Below are 23,329 nucleotides of genomic sequence, written 5' to 3' on the forward strand. Positions count from 1 at the left end.
TGTGGCCGAAAAATGGCCCGTGAGCTGAACATATAGCAATATTCCATTCGCCAAATATTGAAAATTGAGCTAAGGGTAAAGCCATTGAAATTCCGAAAAGTGCAAGAACTTACACCGCAACAGAAAGAAAATAGACTCAAAGGAGCTAAAGAGTTGATTCGCTTGGCCGAATGTGATGAACTGCCGAATTTGGTTTTCTCCGATGAGAAAACATTCGTTGTCCAGCTGTTTGTAAACAAAAACAAAAATGATCATGTTTACTTGTGCACCTTCGGTTGGCCACCAGAACTCAAGCGCCGGCCATGGTGATGGTGTGGGCCGCCATAACAGCCGATGGTCGAATAAATCAGAATAAATGCCGAATATTATGGCGAAAATATTCTGGAGGGTATATTAAAGCCTGGAGCACGTAAACATTTTGGCCGCAGACCTTGGTCATTCCAACAGAACTCAGCACCATCGCACTCAACACGTGCCACACAAGAAATTGTTACAAAATAAGGTTCCTCGCTTCATTTGCAGCGCACAATGGCTAAAATCTCCGGATACCAATCCGTTGGACTATTGTGTCTAGATTATTTTGGTAAGCAAGGTTGACACTAAAAAATATCAAAGTGTCGATCACCTCAAGCAAGCGCTTTGCCGGGAATGAGTCAAAATACCGCAGAGCAAAATTCGGGCAGCGTGTGACGGTTTCATTGGCCGTTTGAAGGCCATAATTCGAGCCAAAGGAGACCAATTCGAACAAATCTAAAATTTGATGCTATTTCCGAGATTTTTGCTTTCTTTCAATAAAATTAAAAAAATGTAAAAATTATGGCGTTTGACTTTGTTGCAGCTTTTTTTTATCCCACCCTGTTCAGGTCAATTTTGGAATTAGTCTTTTGTTTGATCTTTATGAGAATCCATATCTATATTGTTTAATATTTTAGATTTCTAACGTGTTATTCTCCTTATTCCTTGAACATTCTATTTTTCCTACCGGCAGATATAAGAGGCATTTTTGCATAATTTTTCAAAAATATAGATTTTCTAATATTTAAATTTGCATGTGCAGATAAAAATATTATTAAAAACATTCCATAGGGTCCAAAATTCAAAAAATTTCCCCTTGACAAAGATTCATTTTAATTCATTCTAGGAAATATTAAATTGTTACAGTACAATCGGTTGAAGTAAAAATCCTTGACCAAGTCGAATTATCATCAATTTTTCATCTAACAGAATATTAAATATTTGTGTGAACACTTTTGAAAAAATGTTTGTGTTTATCATTAAAATTTACTTTATTTTATTTAATAAAATATTCAGTTTTTAACTCATAGCTATTTTTGTATATTATTGGTTTTACTTCGTTTTGTGGTTTTCTTTTTCTTTTTTTTTGGAGATTTGTATCTTTTTTATTATTATTATTTTACGTTTACTTTGAATACACATTACTTTTCAAGGTTTTCTTTCTTTTTTTTTTATTTATATTTTTTTTCTTGCTTTAAATTAAAATTTCGATCCTAAGTTCTAAGGTTTTGCTTTTACAAATATTTACAAAACACCAAATTAAAATAAAAATCAAATAACGGAGCGGGGAAAAATAATAAAAACATGTGTATGTATAAAATTATATAATGGCTATATTCACCAATAAAAATAAACATTATTATTATTATAAAAAAAAAATTAAACATAAAATATGTATGTATGTACTATATAAGTTTTGTTATATGTGATTTACTACTTATTTGCCATTTTTTTGTTTTTTATTTTCTTTTGAAAAGTATATATTTCTTTTTTATTATGCAGCAGATATTGCTGATGCCAAACTTTTAGCACCACCAATATAAATAGACAAGTTCATTTTTAATAACAAAATAAAATTGAAATTAAAGAATAGCTACTTATTAATATATAAAACGACAAGATAAATCAATCAATAAAAAACTATTTAATAAACAAACTGATTTTTTATAAACACTTTGTTTTGTGATTTGAAAATAAAAAAATGTTTGTTAATTGAAAATAAAAATAGAAAAAAAAAACAAAAAAATATCTATTCTTCAACCTTTATTTATACTATGTTATCTTGAAATATCATCCAGTTTTAAAAATTCAATTTCAAACTTTAAAATAGAAAGGTATTTATTGTTTGCAAATATGTAAGTATTCAAACAATAAATAGCACTAGGTCGTTTTTGCTTTCCTTTCCTTTCTTATTTTAAAACTTAAAATGGGCCTTTTTTAATTTTGAATAATCGAAGTTGAAATGAAATTTATTTTGTTGACCATCAGATGCAATGAATTTTACATTGAATCTAAGGTCATTTTATAAGGTTTTCAATGCAGCAAATTCAAAGTATTGTCTTCTAATGCTGTCAAAAATTTCTGTTGCAGAAATTCCACAAAAAGAAGAAACCATTTAAACATATTTCACAAATGGGTCAATGGCAATTTTTTTCGAAAAGAAAATATTGTTAATGAAATAATATGATTTGACAGCAAAAGAAGACCAGCTACATTAACGTACCACCTTGTAAAAAAACCCATGATAGGGAGGTAGAGCTACCAGCTGATTACAATTTTTTTTAAGTGTGCCCGGCTTCTGCCAATTATGTGTATGTATTTGTTGTTTTGACAAATAAAAACAAAATATCTTCAGAATCAATGATTGGAAGAAACTTAAATTGCGGGTCGCGCATTAATAATATTAACCAGATTTGCCATGGAATTGAAAGAGTGAACTCTTAGGATCATATTTTTGGGAGAACATTTAGGCATTTCATACATCTTTCGCGTTTTTGACTCATTTTAAAAATGAACAAAAAATATCAAATAATTGAAAACAACTTTTGAATAATTCTGACAGGAAGCGGGCATAGCTTTAGGGCTGTATTTCTGTAGTTTTACGAAACTGTTCTACCTCCTTATTGTACCATGGATTGAATCCATGTCATTCAAAAATTAACACATAAAACAAGAACACAAAATTCAGTACAGAATTTGATTTAAAACCACACTTCAAAAAGTGGATGTAATTAATTTCTGCCGTATTTAATATTTAACTTTTGTTCATTGGTTTTCTAGTTTTATGATATAATTTTGAAATTACATAAATTCAATTTGCAACATACACATGGATGTTGCTATTCTACAGTGGGGAACAAATATGGTGATATTAACAATCTCTATTTGACCAAACCGTCGTTTGTAGGTCGTATGTTATGTTATAGTTGATCCATAACTTCGAAGAGAAATAACTGTGATTTAAACAAAATTTTAGATGCTTTAAAATCTGCAAAGATACTTTTCTGCTTTTTTTGGAAATGAAATATAAATTCATTAAATGTGCTTATTCTGTGTTTTAACTGCTGTTTTTTTTTTTTTTTTTTTTTTTTTTTTTTGGGTTGTTAATGTAGGTCTACATTTTTGTTTGTTGCTTAGAAAGATTTGTATGCAAAATCTACTACTTGCCTGTAGCACAGTGGGTGGTGGATAGGAGGAAATTGAGTTCTTTTTATATATCATGAGTGATGGATGTATTTTTTTTGTTGGTGTTATTAATGTATGCTTAACATTTTGCATAAGTTTCTTCTCTATCATCCTGTTTTAGAACGCTGACAATTATTATGAATGATTTGTTGTTGTTGTTGTTGCGTTGCCTTTTAGTTAATTTGCTGTTTTGCTTCAGTTATAAGAGCCAATAACGAGTCCAGTTTTAAATCTTTAAATCGTGCAAAATGATTCATAATTGGTGTAATGGAGTCCGACTCGATAGCAGCACAAATAGTTTGATTCTGTATGGTGCGATTCAATGATGTTGCAACTTGATCTAGAAATTGACGCCAATTATCCTTGTTTTGCTCCGTTAGAGTTGCATCTTCATTTTTGTCGTATATATTTTCAGCTTGTAATATTAAACAGACAAGAGAAGATATTCCGAACTGCAAAAAAGAAAAATTTTTATTATTTAACAAAAAGTAAATAATACATATATTTTTTTTAAATTGCATTGATTGCATTTAACAGTAAATAACAATCCCAAACATTTTTAGAGTTCTAAGGCAAATAATTATACAGGATGAGATAAAAAAAACTGCAACCAAGTCAAACGCCATAATTTTTACATTTTTTTTTTATTTTATTGAATGAAAGCAACAAATGATGGAAATAGCATCAAATTTAAGAATAAGTTTAGATTTGTTCGAATTGGTCACCTTTGGCACGAATTATGACCCTCAAACGGCCAATGCCCGAATGTTGCTCTGCGGTATCTTTGCCCATTCCCGGCGAAGCGCTTACTTGAGGTGATCAACACTTTGGTAATTTTTAGTGCCAACCTTGCTTTCTAAAATACTCCTGACACAATAGTCCTACGGTTTGGTATACGGAGATTTTGGTGGTCATTGTGCGCTAGAAATGAAGCGAGGAACCTCATTTTGTAACCATTCTTGGGTGACGCGTGCTGAGTGCGGTGATGCTGAGTCCTGTTGGAATGTCCAAGGTCTGAGGCCAAAATGTTTGCGTACCCAAGGCTTTAATACACCCTCCAGAATATTTTCGCGATAATATTCGGCATTTATTCTGATGCCACGGTCGATTAATACGAGCGGAGAGCGACCATCGGCTGTTATGGCGGCCTACACCATCAGCTTGAGTTCTGGTGGCCAACCAAAGGTACACATTTTCAGCTGACCTCTTTGGCAATTAAACGCGATCATTTTGTTTGTTTACAAACTGCTGGACAACGATTGTTTTCTCATCGGAGAAAACCAAATTCGGCAGCTCACCACTTTCGGCCAAGCGAAGCAACTCTTTACCTCTTTTGAGTCTATTTTCTTTCTGTTGCGGTGTAAGTACTTGCACTTTTTGTAATTTCAATGGCTTTGGAATAGAATATTACGATATGTTCAGCTCACGAGCCATTTTTCGGCAACTGCGACGCAGGTTTCGATCAAGTCGCTTCATTACTTTTCGAACCATTTCTGCTGATGTTGCTGTTTTCTTTCGTCAATTTCCTTCACGTCGGGCTACGCTACCAGTATCACGGTAACGAGCGATAGCACGAAACTCAAAAGATTTATTCACATTTAAATGCTGGAGTGCTTTAACGATAGCCACTTGTGGTTTTCCAGCCAAATATAATGAAATCACACTATCACGCTTGAATTCCATCACGAATAAAATTTTTTCTGGAAAATGCTTACCAAAATGTTTTTGTACGCTTGTAAACAATATAATGAGCTGTCACTGGAATAATTTTAACAGCTGTCGGACGAGTGGCTTAGCAGTCCAAAATTGGTTGCAGTTTTTTCATCTCACCCTGTATATTCATTATGATGAAAAATAGATAATACTTAAAGCTAGTACATTTCTTGTACATTTCTGAACCCAATTAAATACAATTCTTCGGCAAATAAGAAGAGCCATGTCAAAACGTTGATTAAGAACTAATTTTTGCCGTTGATAACAAAAAATATAAATTATGTTTTGGGCTGTGAGACTTAACAAGATACAATCTGGTTTTACAAATATAATTGAGAGATATTTTAAATATTTAAAGGACAATCAAGCACAAACCAATTCAAATTCAAAGTGATAGCTTTGTTACTTAAATCACAGTACCTTTGTTCGACATACACTATGCTAAATACTTCCACTACTTACTTTGCTACAAAAAACGCCATTTGCCTTTTTATCATTCAACGAAATTGCCGATGAAATCTTGACAATTATTTCGAAATTTGCCGATTTAATTTGTTTGTTAAATTCTGGATATAGGGAGTATAAAATGCCTTCGGCATCATCTCGATCTTTTTTCACAACACTTTGCAATGAATGAAAAACGCCAATCCATACATTCCAGCGGGCATCGTGTTGCTCAATATACGGCATAATCCGGCGAATTAAAACCTTTTAAAGGGAATTAAAAAAATAATTTTGAAAAATTTTCTATGTCTACGATATGGAAATGAGTTCAACACTTACTTTGCCTTTGCGCACATTCATCATTGCAACAACTTTATCGTGCTGCAATCCAGCTACAAGTTTTTCAACCAACGCTTCCTTGGTTTCTATTTCATAATTAAATTTAGTACGGAGTGATGGGTTGCTGACAGTATCTGCAGCACGTTCTTCGGGTGTCTTGTTGGCATTCTCTAATTGCTCCATAGCAGCAATGCGTTCACTTTCCTTCTTCTTTTTCATCAGAATTGTTTCAATGGCTTTGGGATTATTTAAGTCATCCAATTTTAAAAGGACACGATATAGGGTCTCAATGTGTAGCAAAATATAACGTGACTTTCGTTGAGTATTGGAAGAATTGAGATCGCCGCTGCCAGTTGAATTGGGCAATTGTGAAACCCCAGGAGTTTCAGAACGTTTACCTCCAGCAGCTGTTGCCGATCCATTGTTAGCAGCAGTTGTTACAACTGAAGACCCAGTGCTGGTATTATGAGCTGCATTGTCTGTACCATTTCCATGGGTGTTAGGGGATTCATTGCTCATAATTTCGGCATCTATTATCTTGCGTGGAGCCGTGACGCTACCGTATTGTAATTTGCCAAGAGAATTTTCAAATTTCAATGGGGTGTAAACATACATTGGCACTTTCATGTCTTGGTTGTTATTGTGATTATCCGAATTACGACGTTCTCGTTGCTGGCCATTGCGATTACCATTCTTATTGCCCAGTTGCACCAGAATAAGTTGGGCATGTCCTTTGGGCTGCGTCAAGGGATGATTCAATTGGTTGTCTTTGTGGGCTTGACTGTGGCGCAAGCTACCATTTTGAACCGTCTTGCGTTCTTTATAAACAGTGTAATAGTAGTCGTCAATGTATGGTGTGTCCGTATTCAACTGTGACAGCTGTATGCCAATAAGCCAATGCTTGTCGCGGGTGCTCATCAAATTGGCATACTCGTCGTAGTCTTCGTGAGGCAAATTGCCATTACCAGTTCCATCACGGCGCATATTGTGATTTAGTTTTTGATTGAGGTTCATTATGGGTACAGAACCGGCTCTCTTATGCTGGTGCAACTGGTGTTGTTGTAGGTTCAGAAGATTATTTGGACCAGTAGCATTTTGGAGCATTTGTTGTGACTGTCGGGCAGAGTTTTGTAACAACGGATGATTCTGTTGGATTTCTTGAACCAAACGCATGTTGAACATATTGAAAGAGGAATTCGATGAACTTTGATTGTTCAACAACATCATGGGGTTTGGTGGATGTCCGGGTATACGATTTGCAATAGCCGCTGCTGCAACTGCTTGTTGTTGTTGAGCCAAAAGTGTTGCCGGGTGTATGCCAGCGGCAACTGCGGCCGCACGCATTGCATTAAAATTGGGATGCATTGCAAAGTTGTTGAGCGCAACTGGTAGGTGCGGATTCGGCAGTGGACGTTGATTGGTAAAATTATTTGGCAATCCATGTTGGTTGAGTAATGGATGCGGTGGCAATTGTGGATGTGGTCCATGAGGGAAAAAGAATCCTGGATTTATTCGATTTCCTGCCGAGTTTAAAGTTGCTGGTTGTGGGTGCTGTTGTTGTTGCTGTTGCTGCTGCTGTTGTTGTAATAAACTGCCTAAAGGATGTTGAGCTAAATTATTTGCAAAATTGCTTGATGGTCTAGGTGGTGACTGATGCTGAGCTGAGTTGGGAAAGGATGATGATCCAGCTTGAAAATAAAAAAGTAATGTTAAAGGATAAATTACCTTTAAAATAATCCTATTGAAAAAGTCAACTAAACAAATTGTTATTGAAACCCGACGTTGTGAAATCTTTCGTATTGAAAAAAAATAAAGTTTGTGCTTTTTACCTTTTTGTTGCAATTTTTGATTTAGCTGTTGTTGTTGTTCTAACAATTGATGTTGTTGATTCTGTTGATTTTGCTGAGCTTGTTGCTGCTGTTGTTGTTGCTGCATTGGCGTTGAAGTGCTAGGTGTATGCTTCAAAGTATCGTTAAGTAAGCGGTGTTGCTGAGCTGATGTATCCATTGCCTGTGCATTGCGATCCTGTTGCTGTGAAGTCTGTTGTTGTTGCTGCTGCTGCTGTTGCGCTTGTTCTTGTTTCGCAGCTGCTTGTTGCATTATCAAATTTCTTTCAATATCTTCCAAAGTACATATTTTAGGCGGGCCCCCTTGAGGGTGCATAGGCGGAAGATTAGGTAGTCCAAGGGGAGGCATGTTTACAGGCGTTTGGCGATGAGATGCTTGCTGTGCCATCATTTGAAAGTGCGCGTGTTGGTGTTGCGGATGTGGCGGCTGTTGTGGTGCCTTGTGAAATGGACTTGGAAAATGTTCTGTTAAAAAAGCAGCCGCGTTGGGCGTCATTCTTAAAATGCCATCATCATTGGCATTGTGGTGAACCCTTGAAGGCTGTAATGACCACACACTGGGATCCATTTTCATGGGATCTCCCAGAAGCGTGCTCATATTTTCATTTTCACCATAGCTGATGTCCACATCATCCAACTTCATGCCGGTCAAATTCAATTCTAAATCCGAATCCGAACGTCGTTGTTGGCGGGAATTTCGCAAAGTATTCATGGAGGTGCCGTAACCACCTCCACCACTTGCCACATTCCCAGTACTGTCCAAGGTATCACCATCCAATTCCCCATCCAAACGCACCAGGTTTTCATGCACCTCCTCCCAGTCTCCATTGATTGCGGAGCCGAATGTCTCGTCATTTAATGCATCATACTCTTCCTCAGATGGTTCAGCAATTCTTCCTCCGCCATCATCGTCCAACTAAAAAAACAAAAGAAAAACATGCATCATTGTGGGAAAACACAATGCCATTGTTTTGCCACGGAGCCACTACGGCTGCATTGCTAACAAAACAAAAAGCACCAAATCAGTACACTCTCACAACCCAATCAAACTGACCGACCGACCGACCCAACAAGAAAAGTGGCACCATTGTACTTGACCAAGAGTAATTTTACGCATTAATTTTCCACGTTTGTGCCTTCACAAATCCACAGGCATTCGCCATTTTCCGATTTCAGGCACTACCACTTACCGGCATAGAGGTATCAAATCCAAAAAATGAGTTTTCCATCGATTAAATTTGTTTATTTTATGTGAAATTGTCATGACTTGTCACACAGCCACATTCATCACATATGGCTGGCTTGGACCATTCGCTAAAAACGAACATTGACGAAGAAAAGTGTTTAGTGTTGCCACAGTTTTTACATTCACAGAATATAAACTAAAAATGTTTTAATAAACTAAAAAATATTAATTGACAGATATAATTCTCATAAATTACAAATAGTTATAACATATTTATTTATGTTTAACAAATGTTTAATAAATATTTATATTAAACTCTGAATATTAGAATCACCCTGTTGCTGACAAAATTGCCAGACCTATAACCAAATGATGGGATTTTTCATTCTTTTTTGTATTGGGCAACACACTATGCAAAACAGACGAGGAAAGTTTATGGAAAAGAATAGTAAATTTTATGGGAAAGAACTTATTTTTCTTATATCTATGTTGTAAATCAATTTTAAGTTGTCTTTAAATTGAGACATGATCACTATTACCGTTCGAAGCATAAATTTCGTCAAAATGGTTCCTAAACATTTACCGCCATACCAATATTGGTATGATAGTATGAAAATATAAAATTTGAAGCATCTACTAAACGAAAAGATATTGGTAGAAAGTAATACAAACGTATTTTAAAAAGATTAATTGTTTTTTCTTCGGGGTAATGTGAAATACAAACGACAAATTTTAAACTATTTGGTTGAGTTGTACAAATTAATAAAAAAAAACAAAAATGACAAACAACACATTTTCTAACGCGTTTCAATTCAATTTATTTCTGGATAAAACAACATCAGGATGTATTCTACCTCTATATACTAATGGTATCCAACTCTCGTTTCGCGCTCAAAAATAACTTACATTTTAGGCAACACCTAAAATGGCACATACAATAACACAAAATTTAAAGTTGTGTTTGCTCATGCAAATACAAAAATACCCGCGAAATTTTTCCTGTAGACACTCACCAACGTGAATGAAAACTTATTTTTTAACACTTTTGTCTCTATCACTTTTTTTGTTACATTATTTATATACTTCTAAGGACTATGTAGACACACACTGTTAACCCATTAGATTTAATAAACCCAGCGGGCTAAGATTTAGGTTTAGCTAAATCCATAAACGTCGAAAATATATAAAAAGCCGCTTTGTAGCAAGATCTTATTCTACCTCATGTTATTGTGTCATGGCTAAATTGTCTAATGCCATGTTTACGTTAGAACTTTTTACAGGGTTAACCTACTTCAGGAGCAGTTATATGAAGTATGCGTAATGGATATGACAATTTTAATTTAAATCCATAAGGATAAGCCATTTATATGTAAACGTACTGTAAAACTGAATATTTCAGTGAGTTATAAACAAAATAACGAGACTATTCTCTTCTATTATGGGGCGGCGTAAAAACCGTTAATTGGTTCAAAATGTCTTTAATTCCAATTAGGTAAACGTTAGCGTATTTATCTATTTAAAAATCTGGCATCCTTGCGTATTGCAGAATGTGGCAACATCTTGACTTGCACAGCTGTTAGCATGTGTTAACTTAGTTAATTTACTGCTAGTGTGGCTCACTAGCAGTAACAGTGGTTTAAATTGTTTACCGCAGAGAGGAAAGGATTCGGCGTTTAACCTCATAATATTTAATTTTCGCAACCACTGACCACTAAGTCAATATTTATTTATATAAGAGATGTGCATTTTTTAAATATATGTGAATAAGAAAACAGGAAGAAGCATTTCTACAGTAACTACTCATCGTTATTTATGGCAAATAAACAACAAATTTGAGTTGTAACAGGTTTTCATAGTGGAGAGGTGTGTCGGTGTTTTGTGTATTTCTACGTCGTGTGGGCTTTTAATCATCATCACCAGAAACTTAAGGTATTTTGCTAAGTTTATTTGCGCGTAATTTTATCGGAACAAAATGAAACGCGACAAAGGAGCTGATGATGAAAAAGAAAAATCAACATATTTGGGTTTTGATCTAAGCACCCAAAAGGTAAGTCGTTGACCTACGAAAATCGTTTCAATGTTAAAAGTAATTCAAAGTAGAGTCATAAAAAGGTACCTACATGTTAGCATTAGTTTAACATTAGTGGGTAGGTGAAACACAGCGCACACAAACTGTGCTATAAAACAATTGTGTTGAAGAAACTCCACAAATGCAAATTTATTCAAGTTGGTTTTTTGCAATCACTTCTTTGCAGGGAACTTCGCAATATGTTCATACTTACACACATTTAGCTTACCAACTGCATATCTAATTAACAATCGTGGAAGTTTGTCTATCTCTGCATGCTATTACTTGTGAAAATTTGCCACAATTTTTTTTGTCGTATATGACTAAGTAATTCCGCCCACACCAGCCATATGTTCACACAATGAAGCTTAGTTTTTGTGGTTTGTTTTGATTTTAGCTTGGTAAAATGCCTACAATAGAAAAGTGATAGTATAAACAACATCTCTGTAGGCTATAATACCTAATTAACTCTTCATTGGCTACTGTTTAATAGCAGTTCAATGTATGTTTAGTTAATGACAAGTGTAGAGATTAAAAAATATGTCATTTTCTAAATTTCTAATTAAAAAATAAGATAAAGGTTTAACATTTCGGGCATTTGTGTGTGACTGCCTAAAATTTTATTTTCCCATATAAAAAAGTAATACAAAATAATTTTTGTCGTAGCTTTATACATTTCAGAGTTATAAAGTATAAAAACTCTTTCTACTATATGAACTCTATTATAAATGTAATAACTTGTATGCATTTAGGAAGATGATCAAATATGAAGAACAGAATTTCCCTATCACGACTATGCTTCAACAGAAGCAGAGAAAGTTCTACTTCATTCTGAACTAAACCAAATTTACTTTTCAGGGTATTTATGTTAAAATCGAATCAAATATAAACATTGCATCATTAATGCTAGCCTTAATATAATTTAGCCAAGTTGAGTTTAATACAACTCAGATCTAAATGAAAGTCTCATGCTTTTGTGCAAACCAAAACCAGTACGATGAAAATATAATATGCTCTGTTCCAGAAATGCAATAATCTAGAAGTTTTTACTACGATAGCCGATTTTCCCTCTATGATATCGAAAGAAATAGCAACTTTACATTCTTGGAACAGGCCAAAATCTCTCCAATTCAATAGAAATCATTTGAGATTTTGAAAAAAAAAAGTTTACCAAATCTTCCATAATTATTTGAATTTGTTATCGTATAAAGGTAGGAAATATTTCCTAGGCTTGGAGATATAACTTCTCCTAGCAACGTATAAAGCAGATGGTGCCCATATCTAATAATTGTTGGTGTTTTCAACATTTTACCATAGCTTCAAAATCTGCTCTAATTGGCATTTTGGATTATCGATTTTCAGCTTCTTAGAAGATACGAACCTTTGCTGCTGAAAATGTACAATATAACTCCACTATTTTGTAACCCTTAGTCATCGATATGGCTGTAATTTAACAGTTAACATATAAAGGTAGAGGAAATAACTTTGTGAGTGGAACACATATTTGCAAAAAATCATTGAATATCCTGATTTGGAATAATATTTGGACCATTTCAGATAAAATAAGTTTTAATAACAGATTAAAGCACATTAAACGAACCACAAGAAATTCACATATTAAATGGAGCCAGGCTGCTCTAGATTATCAGCAATGTCAAAAATATTCCTAATAATTCCTCTAATGCTGTCACAGAAAAAAATTAGTGCAGGATATATTTAGAAAACTCATCGTAACAACAGTTTCCAAAACAGACCCAGAGGCATAACATAAAAATTAAAGTCATTGAGAAAAAAAGGAAACATCTTGTACCAAAAAATTTTGATATTGTTGACGAGGATGTATTTTACAGCCCCAAAAACTACATTTATAGTAGATTCTTGCAGTTTCTAGAACAGAGCAATATTGTCGTGCTAAACGTCCTATAAAATTATTTTTCAAGCTCGATCCAATGGTATTATTTCTATAAATATATTTCATCGATCTAAGACATCAATTTAGATTCCCTTGAAGGTCAAATACTTATCAACTATTTAAACTTAGCATTTTAGAACTTTTGAAAGACAAATAAAGCTAATTCCCCATATTGCGTTTGATTTTTCTGATAAGAATTGTTTTAATTATTCGTCTTCTCATCACAAATTCATTTCATAATTATGCCATTAATTGTTTAGACTAATACAAACAAAGCGTTGGGTGTTTACTTTATAAATAACAGTGTATAATAACAATAATAGTAAAAGTATTAGACGATGAATGCTTTTTTATTTGGCCTAATAATTAGAGTATACTAAATTCGCAACAACAACATCACAATAAACTATAAATGTGACGTAGAATATTAACGTTAGCTAAACACACCTTAGAAGATGGGATAGGCCGCTGCGTAACAACAAAGGGAGGACACTATTTTAATTTATTATGGAATTTGGTCATGAGAACATCACGAAAAAAGGATATGTAACTATGTACTAATATGCACTTGGGGGATTTGTATTTATTTTGGGGGCGAAATGATGATGACACGAAAAAAACAATAAATGTCTCTTTTTAGGTGTGTGTTTAAATTTCTTCATGCAAACAAAGGCGACTCTTGTTAAAATTAATTTTATACTTAAAGAAATGAGTTACATTTACACAAAAATTTAATAATTCACACATAACATACACGATTGTGATTCCTTAAAAAATTATCATAACATTTCAGGTTTATATCACTGAAGGTATTCTAAAACATGAAAGCAAATACTATAGCCGTGCGGGGCCGACCATTTGATAAGCCCCCTTATGTTCAAATTAATTTTGGAAGATTTCGATTTTTATACCCTACACCACAAGGTGGTCAGGGTATTATGTCTTTGTGCATTTGTTTGTAACAGGCAAAAGGAAACGAGATAGACCCATAGTTCCTTTTGATGATCTGCATAGAATCACATTCTGAGTCGATTTATGCATGTCCGTCCGTCCGTCTGTCCATGTATTTTTGCACAAATCATTGGAGATAATCGCCAAAAATTTAGATATAGCTCCCATATATATCTTTATCTGATTTCAAATTAATTTTGCACCAAATGGGCAATACAAGTCCGAATTTAAAAGATACAACTGCTTCGGCATATTTAGTTCTTTGAACTTTAAATTAAAATTATAATCATAGCGTGTATGATTGATTTCTCCCATAAAAACTTGTAATTGTTATGTGGAGCTATACTAAATTAGCAAAGTGGTGTAGGGTAGGGTAAAGTCGGCTCCGCCCGACTTTAGGACTTTCTATACTGGTTAAGTAATGATATAGAGCCCTTCCCTCATGTTACCCTTATTTACGCACACCGCCGTGGCGTTATGTAATCAAAAAAAAAAAAAAAAAAAAATTTGGTCCATTTTGCTAAATATAATCCAATGGTCATCCACAATGCTCGACTTCTTCCCTATAACTAACTCTCTCCTCATGTAGAGCGACTACAAAATCAGAAAAATCGCAAGCGATAAAACTTTTTTGTTGCAATATTTATACGCGATTTTCTTAGATTTATCCTTTTCTGGCAAGAGACCATTCCGAATTGATGAGAATTGTGAAAATCAGACCAGCCGTTCTTGACTTACGATCGATCTAACTACATGCCCTTCTTTTATATATGAAATTTAATATATTTCGCTATATATGCGCATATTTCGCTATATATGCGATATTTTGGATATGAGCATCAATTTAAGGGTCAGAAGTGGCATTTACTTGTATTTGTGATTTCGCCAGAATTAAAAATATCCGCGGTTTAGTGAAATTTTTCGTATTTAAAAAAAGATATGGTCTATTTTACCCGCTAAGTAGGTTGCGATCATATTCTGTCCCTAACCACACATCCAGACTCAATTTCGTGAGGATGGGGCCATAATTGCGACTTGTAGCTTGATTACAAATTATCATGGACAGAGGAACGGACGGGCATACATAGCTAGATCGACTCAGCTCGGCCGGATAGGAAGACCCCTATGTAGTTTCCTATGTGGGAAACCAATATTTCTAGGTGTTACATGATTTTTGGCCCAATCAAACTTATAATACCCCCAACACATAGTGTTGTAGGGTATCAAGATATTAAATGTTAATACAAAAATCGAAGATAATAGCTCTAAAGTCAAAAATTCACGATATTTTCCCATTACTGACTTCTAATAAAATAAACAGAAAATTTGTTCCCCTTCTTCCTTTATTTACAGCTTAAAGCCGTCCAATTAAATAATAAACTAGAAATTCTTGTAACTGCTGAAGTGCAGTTCGATTCGGATCTTCCAGAGTTTCGGACACAGGGCGGAGCCAATGCAGGATCTAGGAAAAATGAGTGAGTTTACACAAAGAACTATTATTATTCAATTAATAAAAAATATTAAAAAAATGCCTCAACTGTCAGATACTTCGTCCAACCTGTTATGTGGGTCAAGGCCCTTGACATTGTTATGGATCGCCTGGTTATGGAGGGTGCCGACTTAAGTACCGTAATGGCCATTGGAGGCTCTGCACAACAGCACGGCTCTCTGTATTGGTCGCGACATGGCATCGAAACTTTAAAAAATCTTGACCCAGATAAATTTTTGCATTTACAAATCGATGATTCAGCATTTGTTTTAACCCGTACACCAATTTGGATGGACGGTTCTACAGAGAATCAGTGCCTTGAAATGGAAACAGCCATAGGTGGTCCGCAAGAAATGGTTACAATAACCGGCAGTAAATGTTATCCCCGCTTTACTGGTCCACAGATACGTAAAGTCTATCAACAACGTACACATGCCTATGAGGATTCGAAACGTATCTCATTGGTAAGCAGTTTTTTGGCCTCATTATTCATTGGAGATGTGGCGTCCATTGATTATGCTGATGCCTCCGGAATGAATTTATTTGATATTAATACCAAAACATGGTCAAAAGCCTGTTTGAATGCTTGTGCACCCGATTTGGAAGAACGTCTCGGCACTGCTGTACCAACAAATTCATGTTTGGGAAATATTTGTGAATTCTTTGTGCAACGTTTTGGTATGCCGCCCGAATGTCGTGTGGCAGCATTTACCGGGGACAATCCTTCAGCATTGTCCGGCATGTTGGTGGAAAAAGATTGGTTAGTTATGTCCTTGGGCACCAGTGATACATTAATGATGAATTTAGAACAGCCACCTCATTTGGAGCAGGGACATGTACTGTGTCATCCCACCGAACAAGATCAATATATGGGATTGTTATGGTAGGAAACCGGTTATTTGGGTTTTCTTGGCCAAACGTAAACAAACTTTATGTCATTTAATTCCAGTTTCCGTAATGGTTCCTTGGTCAGAGATGCTATGAAGCGAGCTGAGGCACAAAATAGCTGGGAAACATTTAGTGCCTTGCTGGATTCTACACCGCGTGGTAATTATGGTAACATGGCATTACATTTTAACACCATGGAAATTATACCCCAGGCCAAGGGTGTATTGCGTTGGAATAAAACTCATTCGGCCGCATCTCCAGATGCTGTCAAAGGTGTTCTCAAGTGAGTGACCATACATTTGATTTTTTTTTATTATAATGAATGATTAATTTTTATTTTTTAGGTTCACATCTCCAGAGGCTGAAATACGAGCTTTAATTGAAGGACAAATGTTACATAAACGTGCCATTGCCTCAGATATGGGTTTTCATTTTGGCGGAGAAACAAAAATCATTGCCACTGGTGGAGCTTCCGTTAATAAATCAATTTTACAGGTTATTTCGGATGTATTCAATGCACCGGTCTACATTCAGGTACGGTTAATTAAATTGTATGTTACTCTCTAATTTGAGCATTAATCTTTATTTAAAAAAAAATTACAGAAAGCCAGTGAGGCTGCTCTATTGGGAGCTGCTTATCGTGCGAAATATTGTGAATATTTAGCACAGAGCCAGGAAGATACCAAAGCAACGAATGAAGATAGTAATATTCAAAGCTACCATGATTTCATTTTACCCTTCATACCGAATCATGTGGAACTTGTTTGTGAACCCAGTAAAGATAGCGCTGATATATATACACCAATGTTGGATCGTTATCGGGCCATGGCCAATGTTTTACAACAGAATAAATGATATTTTTGTACAAAGTCATGTTTTATAACAAACTCTCACAGATAGACTCGATTAAAGAAATTTAGAAGAAACGAAACAGATTAAGAAAATCATACATTCCTCTTTACATTATGTGTCTTGTTTAAGATATTATATGGACGCTCCATCCAAATCTTTACTAATACGCCAATTTTTCCTAAGAATCTAAATACTACAACTAAGAACAAGTGCAATCGTTTTTTATGACAAATAAAAAAATAATATTTTTGTTAAAAATCAATGGTGTCATTAATTTGTCCTTTATTACCAGCATTCTTGTGGTTATTGTATTACAATAATTTATCATTTCTATATGCCAATGCTATACCAGCTAAAATAATTGTTGTATGAAATCAGTTTTAATAGTTTATTTTTTACGACCACCACGTTCTTTGATTTGCAAATGAACTGTGGCTCCACTGAGTAGGTTATAGAAAGCCATAGTGTTGTTATCCTTGAAGAACATGCCCTGAAAAAGAATATTTTAATTATTAGCACATTTAGAAATGTTGCTTAAGAAAAATGTCATACTATTATTGAAAAGAATTTCATTGTTATTAGAATATAAGTAGAAGTTTGAGTATTTCTTTTGCATTTCTTGTATTTCTAATTGCAAGTTAAAACTCTAAATTCCCTTGAACTTTATGTATTTCTTTTTTGAGTTTTGCCTTTTGTCGGAGATCATATGTTTATGATTTATGTGTTTATTTCTCTTTCGAGACGAGCTTAATGATGAGAAATTTGCAGTAAAAAGGAAAGGCAGATAGACACTATCACACACTCACACTTTTTCACAGCAAAGTTTTGTTGTTTTGTAGTGACGGATTTTTTGTCCACAACAACTACTTTTCTTCTAATGCATACACTTGTTATAGTGCTGCTGTAGAAAGACGGGTTAATAACTATGAACATTTAGACGGCAACTAAAAATCCATCACGTCAAAAACAAAACTTTGCTATGAAAAAGATTTGCTAATAGAACTTGAGTCGAACTTGGATGGTCTCTGGTGTTTAATTCGCATATGCTTAATAGCAATAAGTTCGAAATAAATGTTACTTTCGAGAGAACGGCCCTTGTAAGCCATCATTCGCACCAAATTGCTTAACCAACGGCGAAACGCGTCGCATAGTGGTGAGTGTTTGATAGTGTCTATCTGGCTTTCCTTTTCACTGCAAATTTCAGATCATAAAGCTCGTCTCGAAAGAGAAATAAACACATAAATTTATATTTTTATATTTATGATGGTTTTTGTTGTTAGTTTCCCTTTCGAAAGGAATTTGAAATGATCTTATATTTGCAGTGTAACAGGAGAGCCAGAGAAACGCTCTCAAGCATTCACCTCTAGACAATACGCTTCGCCATTGCATGCAAAATGGTGAAGTACTTCGTCCATGTAATTGTACTTACCTCGTAGGAAATCTTCTGTTTCGCTGGTGGCATACCAGTCTCTTCTTGTATTTTACTTTTCAATAAAGTTACAGCATCGGTTAGGGCCAAGGATACAGCTATTGTTTGACCATTTAATTTCCATTCTGATTTGTCAATAACATTCGGAATTTGAACCTGTATGGTTATGGGACTCTAAAGGAAAAAAATAAAGCATACATTTTTTAATGAACAAACTAGATAACACATTGAATATTACCTTATGCATGGCTATGAATTCGGCCTCTGGTACCAAATTATCTTCAGAACGTAATTTCTTATTTGGTGGTTCATCATCAACTGCAATGGACTGAGCCATGGGTATAATAGATTGATCTAAAACAGCTGGTGCTGGTGTGATTGGTGGGGCTGCAGCTGGAATTGGTGCCATATAACCCGGCACTGGGAAGGGTGGTGCTGAAATATACAAATTGTCAATGGAGGAAATGAAAATTCACATCAAAAATACTTACGCATCATGGGTGGACCACGCATTTGCATCATCATAACTGGTGGTTGGGCTGGCATGTTATGCTGCTGGTGTTGGGATTGTTGATTTGCCCCTTGGTGTTGTTGTTGATGATGATGAGATTGATGTTGTTGTGGTGGTGGAGCATGGGAGGATTTATTTTGATTTTGATGCTGGCCACCAGATTTATTACCCACTGGCTTGGGCCCGATTTTTTCTTTCTCTTCGTCTGGCAGCAATCCCTTGACCTAAAATTAAAGAAATGTTAAAACGGTGTACGTCTACATATCTAGTGCTTGTCTTACCTTGTGTATTTGATGAATTTGATCTTCAAGGGTTATGTTGGCTCTGGCCGCCCGGGTAGCTGCCTCAACACTTGATGTATGACCATCCCAAGTAACACGATCATCTTTCTTTGTCTCCTCCTCACCCAATTTCTTACCAATGACAGTTTCCTCGTCACCCACACCGAAAATATCGGTACGACGTTCAGCCAATTGTTTAAGACTCGCCTCAATGGCAGTACCAGCTGCATAAACATTTTCTTGATTGATTTTCTCTACGGTATGCTTGTCGCGTTGCTCCACCCAACGTGGATCCAAAAGACCAATACGCATATGCTCAGCCACTTTGGAAGCGGGAATTTTCTCACCGGTAATTGGTGAAATGAGAAATTCATCAGTAGCTGTGGGTTTAACCGGCTTAACTTGGGAAGCTTTGGGATCATATTTTTTGACCACAACTTTATCATGTGTGGGAGGCATAAGTGGAGCAACAGGTGGTTGCATTTTAGCTGTAGAAGGTGAATCTTCATCGCTTGAAGCTTCATCCATATCTTGCACTTGTGTATTGTCTTTTTTGGATGCTTGACTGTGATATGTGGCTTCCTTCATATGAATACCAGTGCGGTTTTCCATTTGAGATAGCTTAACAGCACTTGGTCCGGTTGGTTCTTCATCGCTATCTTCTTCATCCGATTCAATTTGCATTTCAATGTCACCTTCTTCCTCTTGTAAACGCTCCTCCATGAGGACGCGAGCACCCACTTCTTCGGGTGTTGTAGGTGGTGGAAAATTGCCAGTTTCAAATGGTTGGTAATCAACTGTTTCCACCACCACGAAATCATGCCAGTCGATTTGAGCATATGCCACTAAAATGATTGTAATTATAGGATAATTTAAAAAAAAGATTAAAAAATAAAACTAAATATACTTTGAAATAAAAATAAAATAGCGTGCCACAAATTTAACTGAAACAAGTTATCCAGTAGTGTATGGCTTGGTTCTTAGTTTGCGGAATAAAGGACCCGTAAAGGATAGGGATCTGGCTATGAAATCAAATGGGTGTTTTGTCTAAATTTGAATTTTAGTCTATTTTTATGTTACAGATCGTAGAAATCATTTATGTTTGTTAGTTTAATTTGTTTGGATGTTAAGTGTTCCCCATTTTAACTAATAAATGGAAAACTAATTAAAACTTATTACCTATGTTAAAATGTAAAGTATGCATTTCTTACCTCTTTCTTTCTCAACCTTCTCCTCCTCACGACGTTTCTGGGCTTCTTGATGCCGCTGCCAGTTGGCACGATATTTGACCTGTTCCAAAACAATATTCATAGAAACACGCTGATTTCCACTTTCTGCTCGTAGCTTACCCAACAAATCTTTGGGAGGTATCAATATCTTTGTATACTGTTCAAGAAGTTTCGTGAAATATTGGAACAACGAATGTTGAGGCCGTAGGAAATCAAACTGAAAATTACGTTGTTCACGATTCATAAGATTTGTCAAGAATTGACGACCATTACGGGCCACAAACTGCGCTGTCAGTTTTACAATGTCCCTAAAAAGAAACAAGCAATATTAATCACAAAGTATATTAATCACAAATCTATAAAGGACTGCTTACAAATCCAATGCAGATATTGATGGTGGATCTGCTATAAATTCAAATTCTGCTGGAGGATCTTTGGGTACGAATTGCTGTTCGGCAACTTGTTTCAATAGTTCCTGTTGTTTTTGTTGGGCAGCACTTGTTACCGACAATTGTTTGATGCCCGTCAGAACACTTGGGGCAGAGGCATCTGAGGTAACAATAAAAATTATTAGTTTCCATTAACAATACAAATGGGACAACTACTCACCTTTTCCCTCCCTGAACTCATTTACTTTATGTCTATAGTATGCATGATAAGGATCACCGGAACTCAAAAAATTGAATTTTGGATTTCCCAATTCATTTTGCCGGATCCGTGCCTCGAACTCGGGACCATTGCGAGCAACAAAACTGGCAGTTTTGTCAACAATATCTAAATTCATTCAAAATCAAAGAAAACTGAGTATGGAAAACAACTTCTTACAAAATGTGTGTGAATTCAATGCAAATATGTTGGTTTTTTGGAAAAGGATACTTCTAACCTCCGGTGGAGGATAGATTATGCCTATGATAGGCCCAGACATTGGTTTCGACTGTTGATTATTATCAACAGCCATTTCGGCTTCTATTGAAGGCATGTTGTGGGTTTCTTCCTTAGTTAGCTCCTTAACTTTCAGCTATTCCTGTTTGTTTAATTTTGTTAAAAACGTATAAACTTCCCCAAAAGCATGGAAACGTCGTTGACAAAAGTAGCTACTAAACCACCAAACCGACGCCACCGAGATACGGCAACACTGAATAGAAAGACAGCACAGAAAGAAATTTGAATAAAGATGTGGAATCAAAACAGAAAGGCTGACAACATTTGAAACATATGACTGACATAGGGATAGGTAAGTCGACTTCTGATTACTCGAATAATTGATTATTAGTACTTGGGTGAAAACCGAGTACTCGACTATTCATTGTCGATTGTTCAACTTATGCTATGTTCTCATTGCAATTTCAATCACGTTATGCTATGTTCTCATTACACTTTCAATCACGTTGTTCGCTCCCAGAATTAGGTACACGAATTAACCCGTTCATACGGCACGATTCGTATTTCATAGTAAAATAATTCCTTCTTTGAAATGTTTTGTTTGTTGATTTTTATAGGAATTTCTACGAAAGTATATTTAATTCTCATTAACAATTGCTCCGTTCCAGAACTTACAAGAATCTACTAGTTTTGAAATTTTTTTTCAGTTTGGTTTCATAAGGGGACAATCGGTTATCGTAGTAAAAAAATTTACATTCTTGCGTTTCTGGAACAGATAATAGAATAAATTTATTTTATCTTTCATTTAACAATTTTCATTCATGTTTTGAACTTTTTGCATAAATGTTGGCATTTTTCACATAGTTTTCTGTTTTTAAACTCGGTTAGAGTCTCTTTTCAAAAAAAAAAAAAAAAATGTCGATACAAAAAAATTTGAAAATAGTGCTTTTTTTGTTTCCAGTTTTTTGACGAAATTCCAACTCATGGACAAAAAGCGTACCTCGGTTGAAAAAGAAAACAATATTTACTTTCGTTTGAATGCACATACGCCAATCAACATCAGTTCCAGAACTGCAAGAATGTAAATCATTTTAATGCGATAACCGATTTTCTTCCTTTATGATATCGAAGAAAATTGAAAAGCTAGTAGATTCTTGTAGCTTTTGGAACAGACCTTAAGGAAGCGAATCACGCATGGCAGAAGAATACAGGTAGATGCATCAACGCTTGGGAGCATTGAAATGTCAAATAATTTTAAATGTTTTTTAAATATGAGTAGATTTTTAAATGTTTTCTTATACGACGTCATTAGGAGGTTATTATAATTCGAGTTTTTTTAACAATTTTTGCAAATTTAAATAATTTTTCATTCAACATTTTCAATTCCAAAATTGGTTTGACAGTTTATTGTCCCAGCAGCTGTGTCGATGCGTCTACCTATAATCTTCTACCATGGAATCACGTGTCATGTGAACTTAGCATTACTTTACTCACTGTTTTTTTTTTAAATTCCTGTTCAACTAATGTGTCCAATGCCAATGTCCTGGTTTACATGCGTTGAGTTGGTTTGAAGGCCAACGAAACCAATATGAAGGCCAAAAAGGCCCTGTGCATGGACACGTCGTTTTTATACCCTCCGCTATACAGGAGGGTATATTAAGTTCGCCATTCGTTTGTAACTCACCGAAATAATAATTTTAGACCTAACAAAGTATATATGTTTTTGATCAGCGAAAAATTCTAAAATGAATTAGCCCTGTCCGTTTCTCCGTGTGTTGCAATTACGCAAGAGTCAAAACTAATAAATTTTGCACATATCAGTTTTTTT

At 35.1% G+C, this 23,329-nt stretch overlaps 3 protein-coding genes across 4 annotated transcripts; 1 reads left to right on the forward strand and 2 right to left on the reverse strand.

The window, feature by feature from the left end:
- Positions 1 to 1,021: 1,021 nt before the first annotated feature.
- Positions 1,022 to 9,168, reverse strand: LOC101898710 (transcription factor mef2A). The gene is made up of 5 exons (XM_005181973.4): positions 9,014 to 9,168; positions 7,806 to 8,739; positions 5,977 to 7,664; positions 5,656 to 5,901; positions 1,022 to 3,932 (listed from the first exon to the last, which is right to left on the reverse strand). Exons 1-5 carry the CDS (start codon positions 9,050 to 9,052, stop codon positions 3,654 to 3,656), a joined length of 3,186 nt encoding a protein of 1,061 aa, XP_005182030.2. The 5' UTR covers positions 9,053 to 9,168; the 3' UTR covers positions 1,022 to 3,653.
- A 1,436-nt stretch (positions 9,169 to 10,604) lies between these two features.
- Positions 10,605 to 17,427, forward strand: LOC101899004 (xylulose kinase). 2 transcript variants are annotated; one of them, XM_059124005.1, is made up of 6 exons: positions 10,605 to 11,056; positions 15,262 to 15,415; positions 15,485 to 16,312; positions 16,379 to 16,600; positions 16,662 to 16,851; positions 16,921 to 17,427. In XM_059124005.1, exons 3-6 carry the CDS (start codon positions 15,504 to 15,506, stop codon positions 17,170 to 17,172), a joined length of 1,473 nt encoding a protein of 490 aa, XP_058979988.1. In that variant the 5' UTR covers positions 10,605 to 11,056; positions 15,262 to 15,415; positions 15,485 to 15,503; the 3' UTR covers positions 17,173 to 17,427. The 2 variants fall into 2 exon arrangements, with proteins under 2 accessions (XP_058979988.1, XP_005182032.2); XM_005181975.4 differs by having other exon boundaries at positions 15,294 to 15,415.
- Positions 17,415 to 21,753, reverse strand: LOC101899295 (splicing factor 3A subunit 1). The gene is made up of 9 exons (XM_005181977.4): positions 21,496 to 21,753; positions 21,229 to 21,393; positions 20,994 to 21,168; positions 20,602 to 20,927; positions 19,391 to 20,235; positions 19,090 to 19,333; positions 18,837 to 19,033; positions 18,599 to 18,772; positions 17,415 to 17,659 (listed from the first exon to the last, which is right to left on the reverse strand). Exons 1-9 carry the CDS (start codon positions 21,596 to 21,598, stop codon positions 17,558 to 17,560), a joined length of 2,331 nt encoding a protein of 776 aa, XP_005182034.1. The 5' UTR covers positions 21,599 to 21,753; the 3' UTR covers positions 17,415 to 17,557.
- Between the last annotated feature and the right edge of the window lie 1,576 nt (positions 21,754 to 23,329).

Source organism: Musca domestica, unplaced genomic scaffold (assembly GCF_030504385.1).
Source record: "Musca domestica strain aabys unplaced genomic scaffold, Musca_domestica.polishedcontigs.V.1.1 1, whole genome shotgun sequence".
NCBI classification, from domain to species: domain Eukaryota; kingdom Metazoa; phylum Arthropoda; class Insecta; order Diptera; family Muscidae; genus Musca; species Musca domestica.

What these genes read in the sequence shown, in the direction of transcription:
- LOC101899295 (XM_005181977.4), bottom strand. Translation starts at nt 21,598, where the DNA reads ATGCCTTCAATAGAAGCCGAAATGGCTGTTGATAATAATCAACAGTCG. An exon ending in TCAATATCTGCATTGGATTT is followed by an intron (nt 20,928 to 20,993) that starts GTAAGCAGTCCT and finishes GTTTCTTTTTAG; the next exon opens with GGACATTGTAAAACTGACAG. An exon ending in GCGTGGTCCACCCATGATGC is followed by an intron (nt 19,034 to 19,089) that starts GTAAGTATTTTT and finishes TGTATATTTCAG; the next exon opens with CACCACCCTTCCCAGTGCCG.
- LOC101899004 (XM_005181975.4), top strand. Translation starts at nt 10,982, where the DNA reads ATGAAACGCGACAAAGGAGCTGATGATGAAAAAGAAAAATCAACATAT. An exon ending in TTGATCTAAGCACCCAAAAG is followed by an intron (nt 11,057 to 15,293) that starts GTAAGTCGTTGA and finishes CTTTATTTACAG; the next exon opens with CTTAAAGCCGTCCAATTAAA. An exon ending in CAATATATGGGATTGTTATG is followed by an intron (nt 16,313 to 16,378) that starts GTAGGAAACCGG and finishes ATTTAATTCCAG; the next exon opens with TTTCCGTAATGGTTCCTTGG.
- LOC101898710 (XM_005181973.4), bottom strand. Translation starts at nt 9,052, where the DNA reads ATGGAAAACTCATTTTTTGGATTTGATACCTCTATGCCG. An exon ending in TCAAAAATTGCAACAAAAAG is followed by an intron (nt 7,665 to 7,805) that starts GTAAAAAGCACA and finishes TTTATTTTCAAG; the next exon opens with CTGGATCATCATCCTTTCCC. An exon ending in TGAATGTGCGCAAAGGCAAA is followed by an intron (nt 5,902 to 5,976) that starts GTAAGTGTTGAA and finishes TCCCTTTAAAAG; the next exon opens with GTTTTAATTCGCCGGATTAT.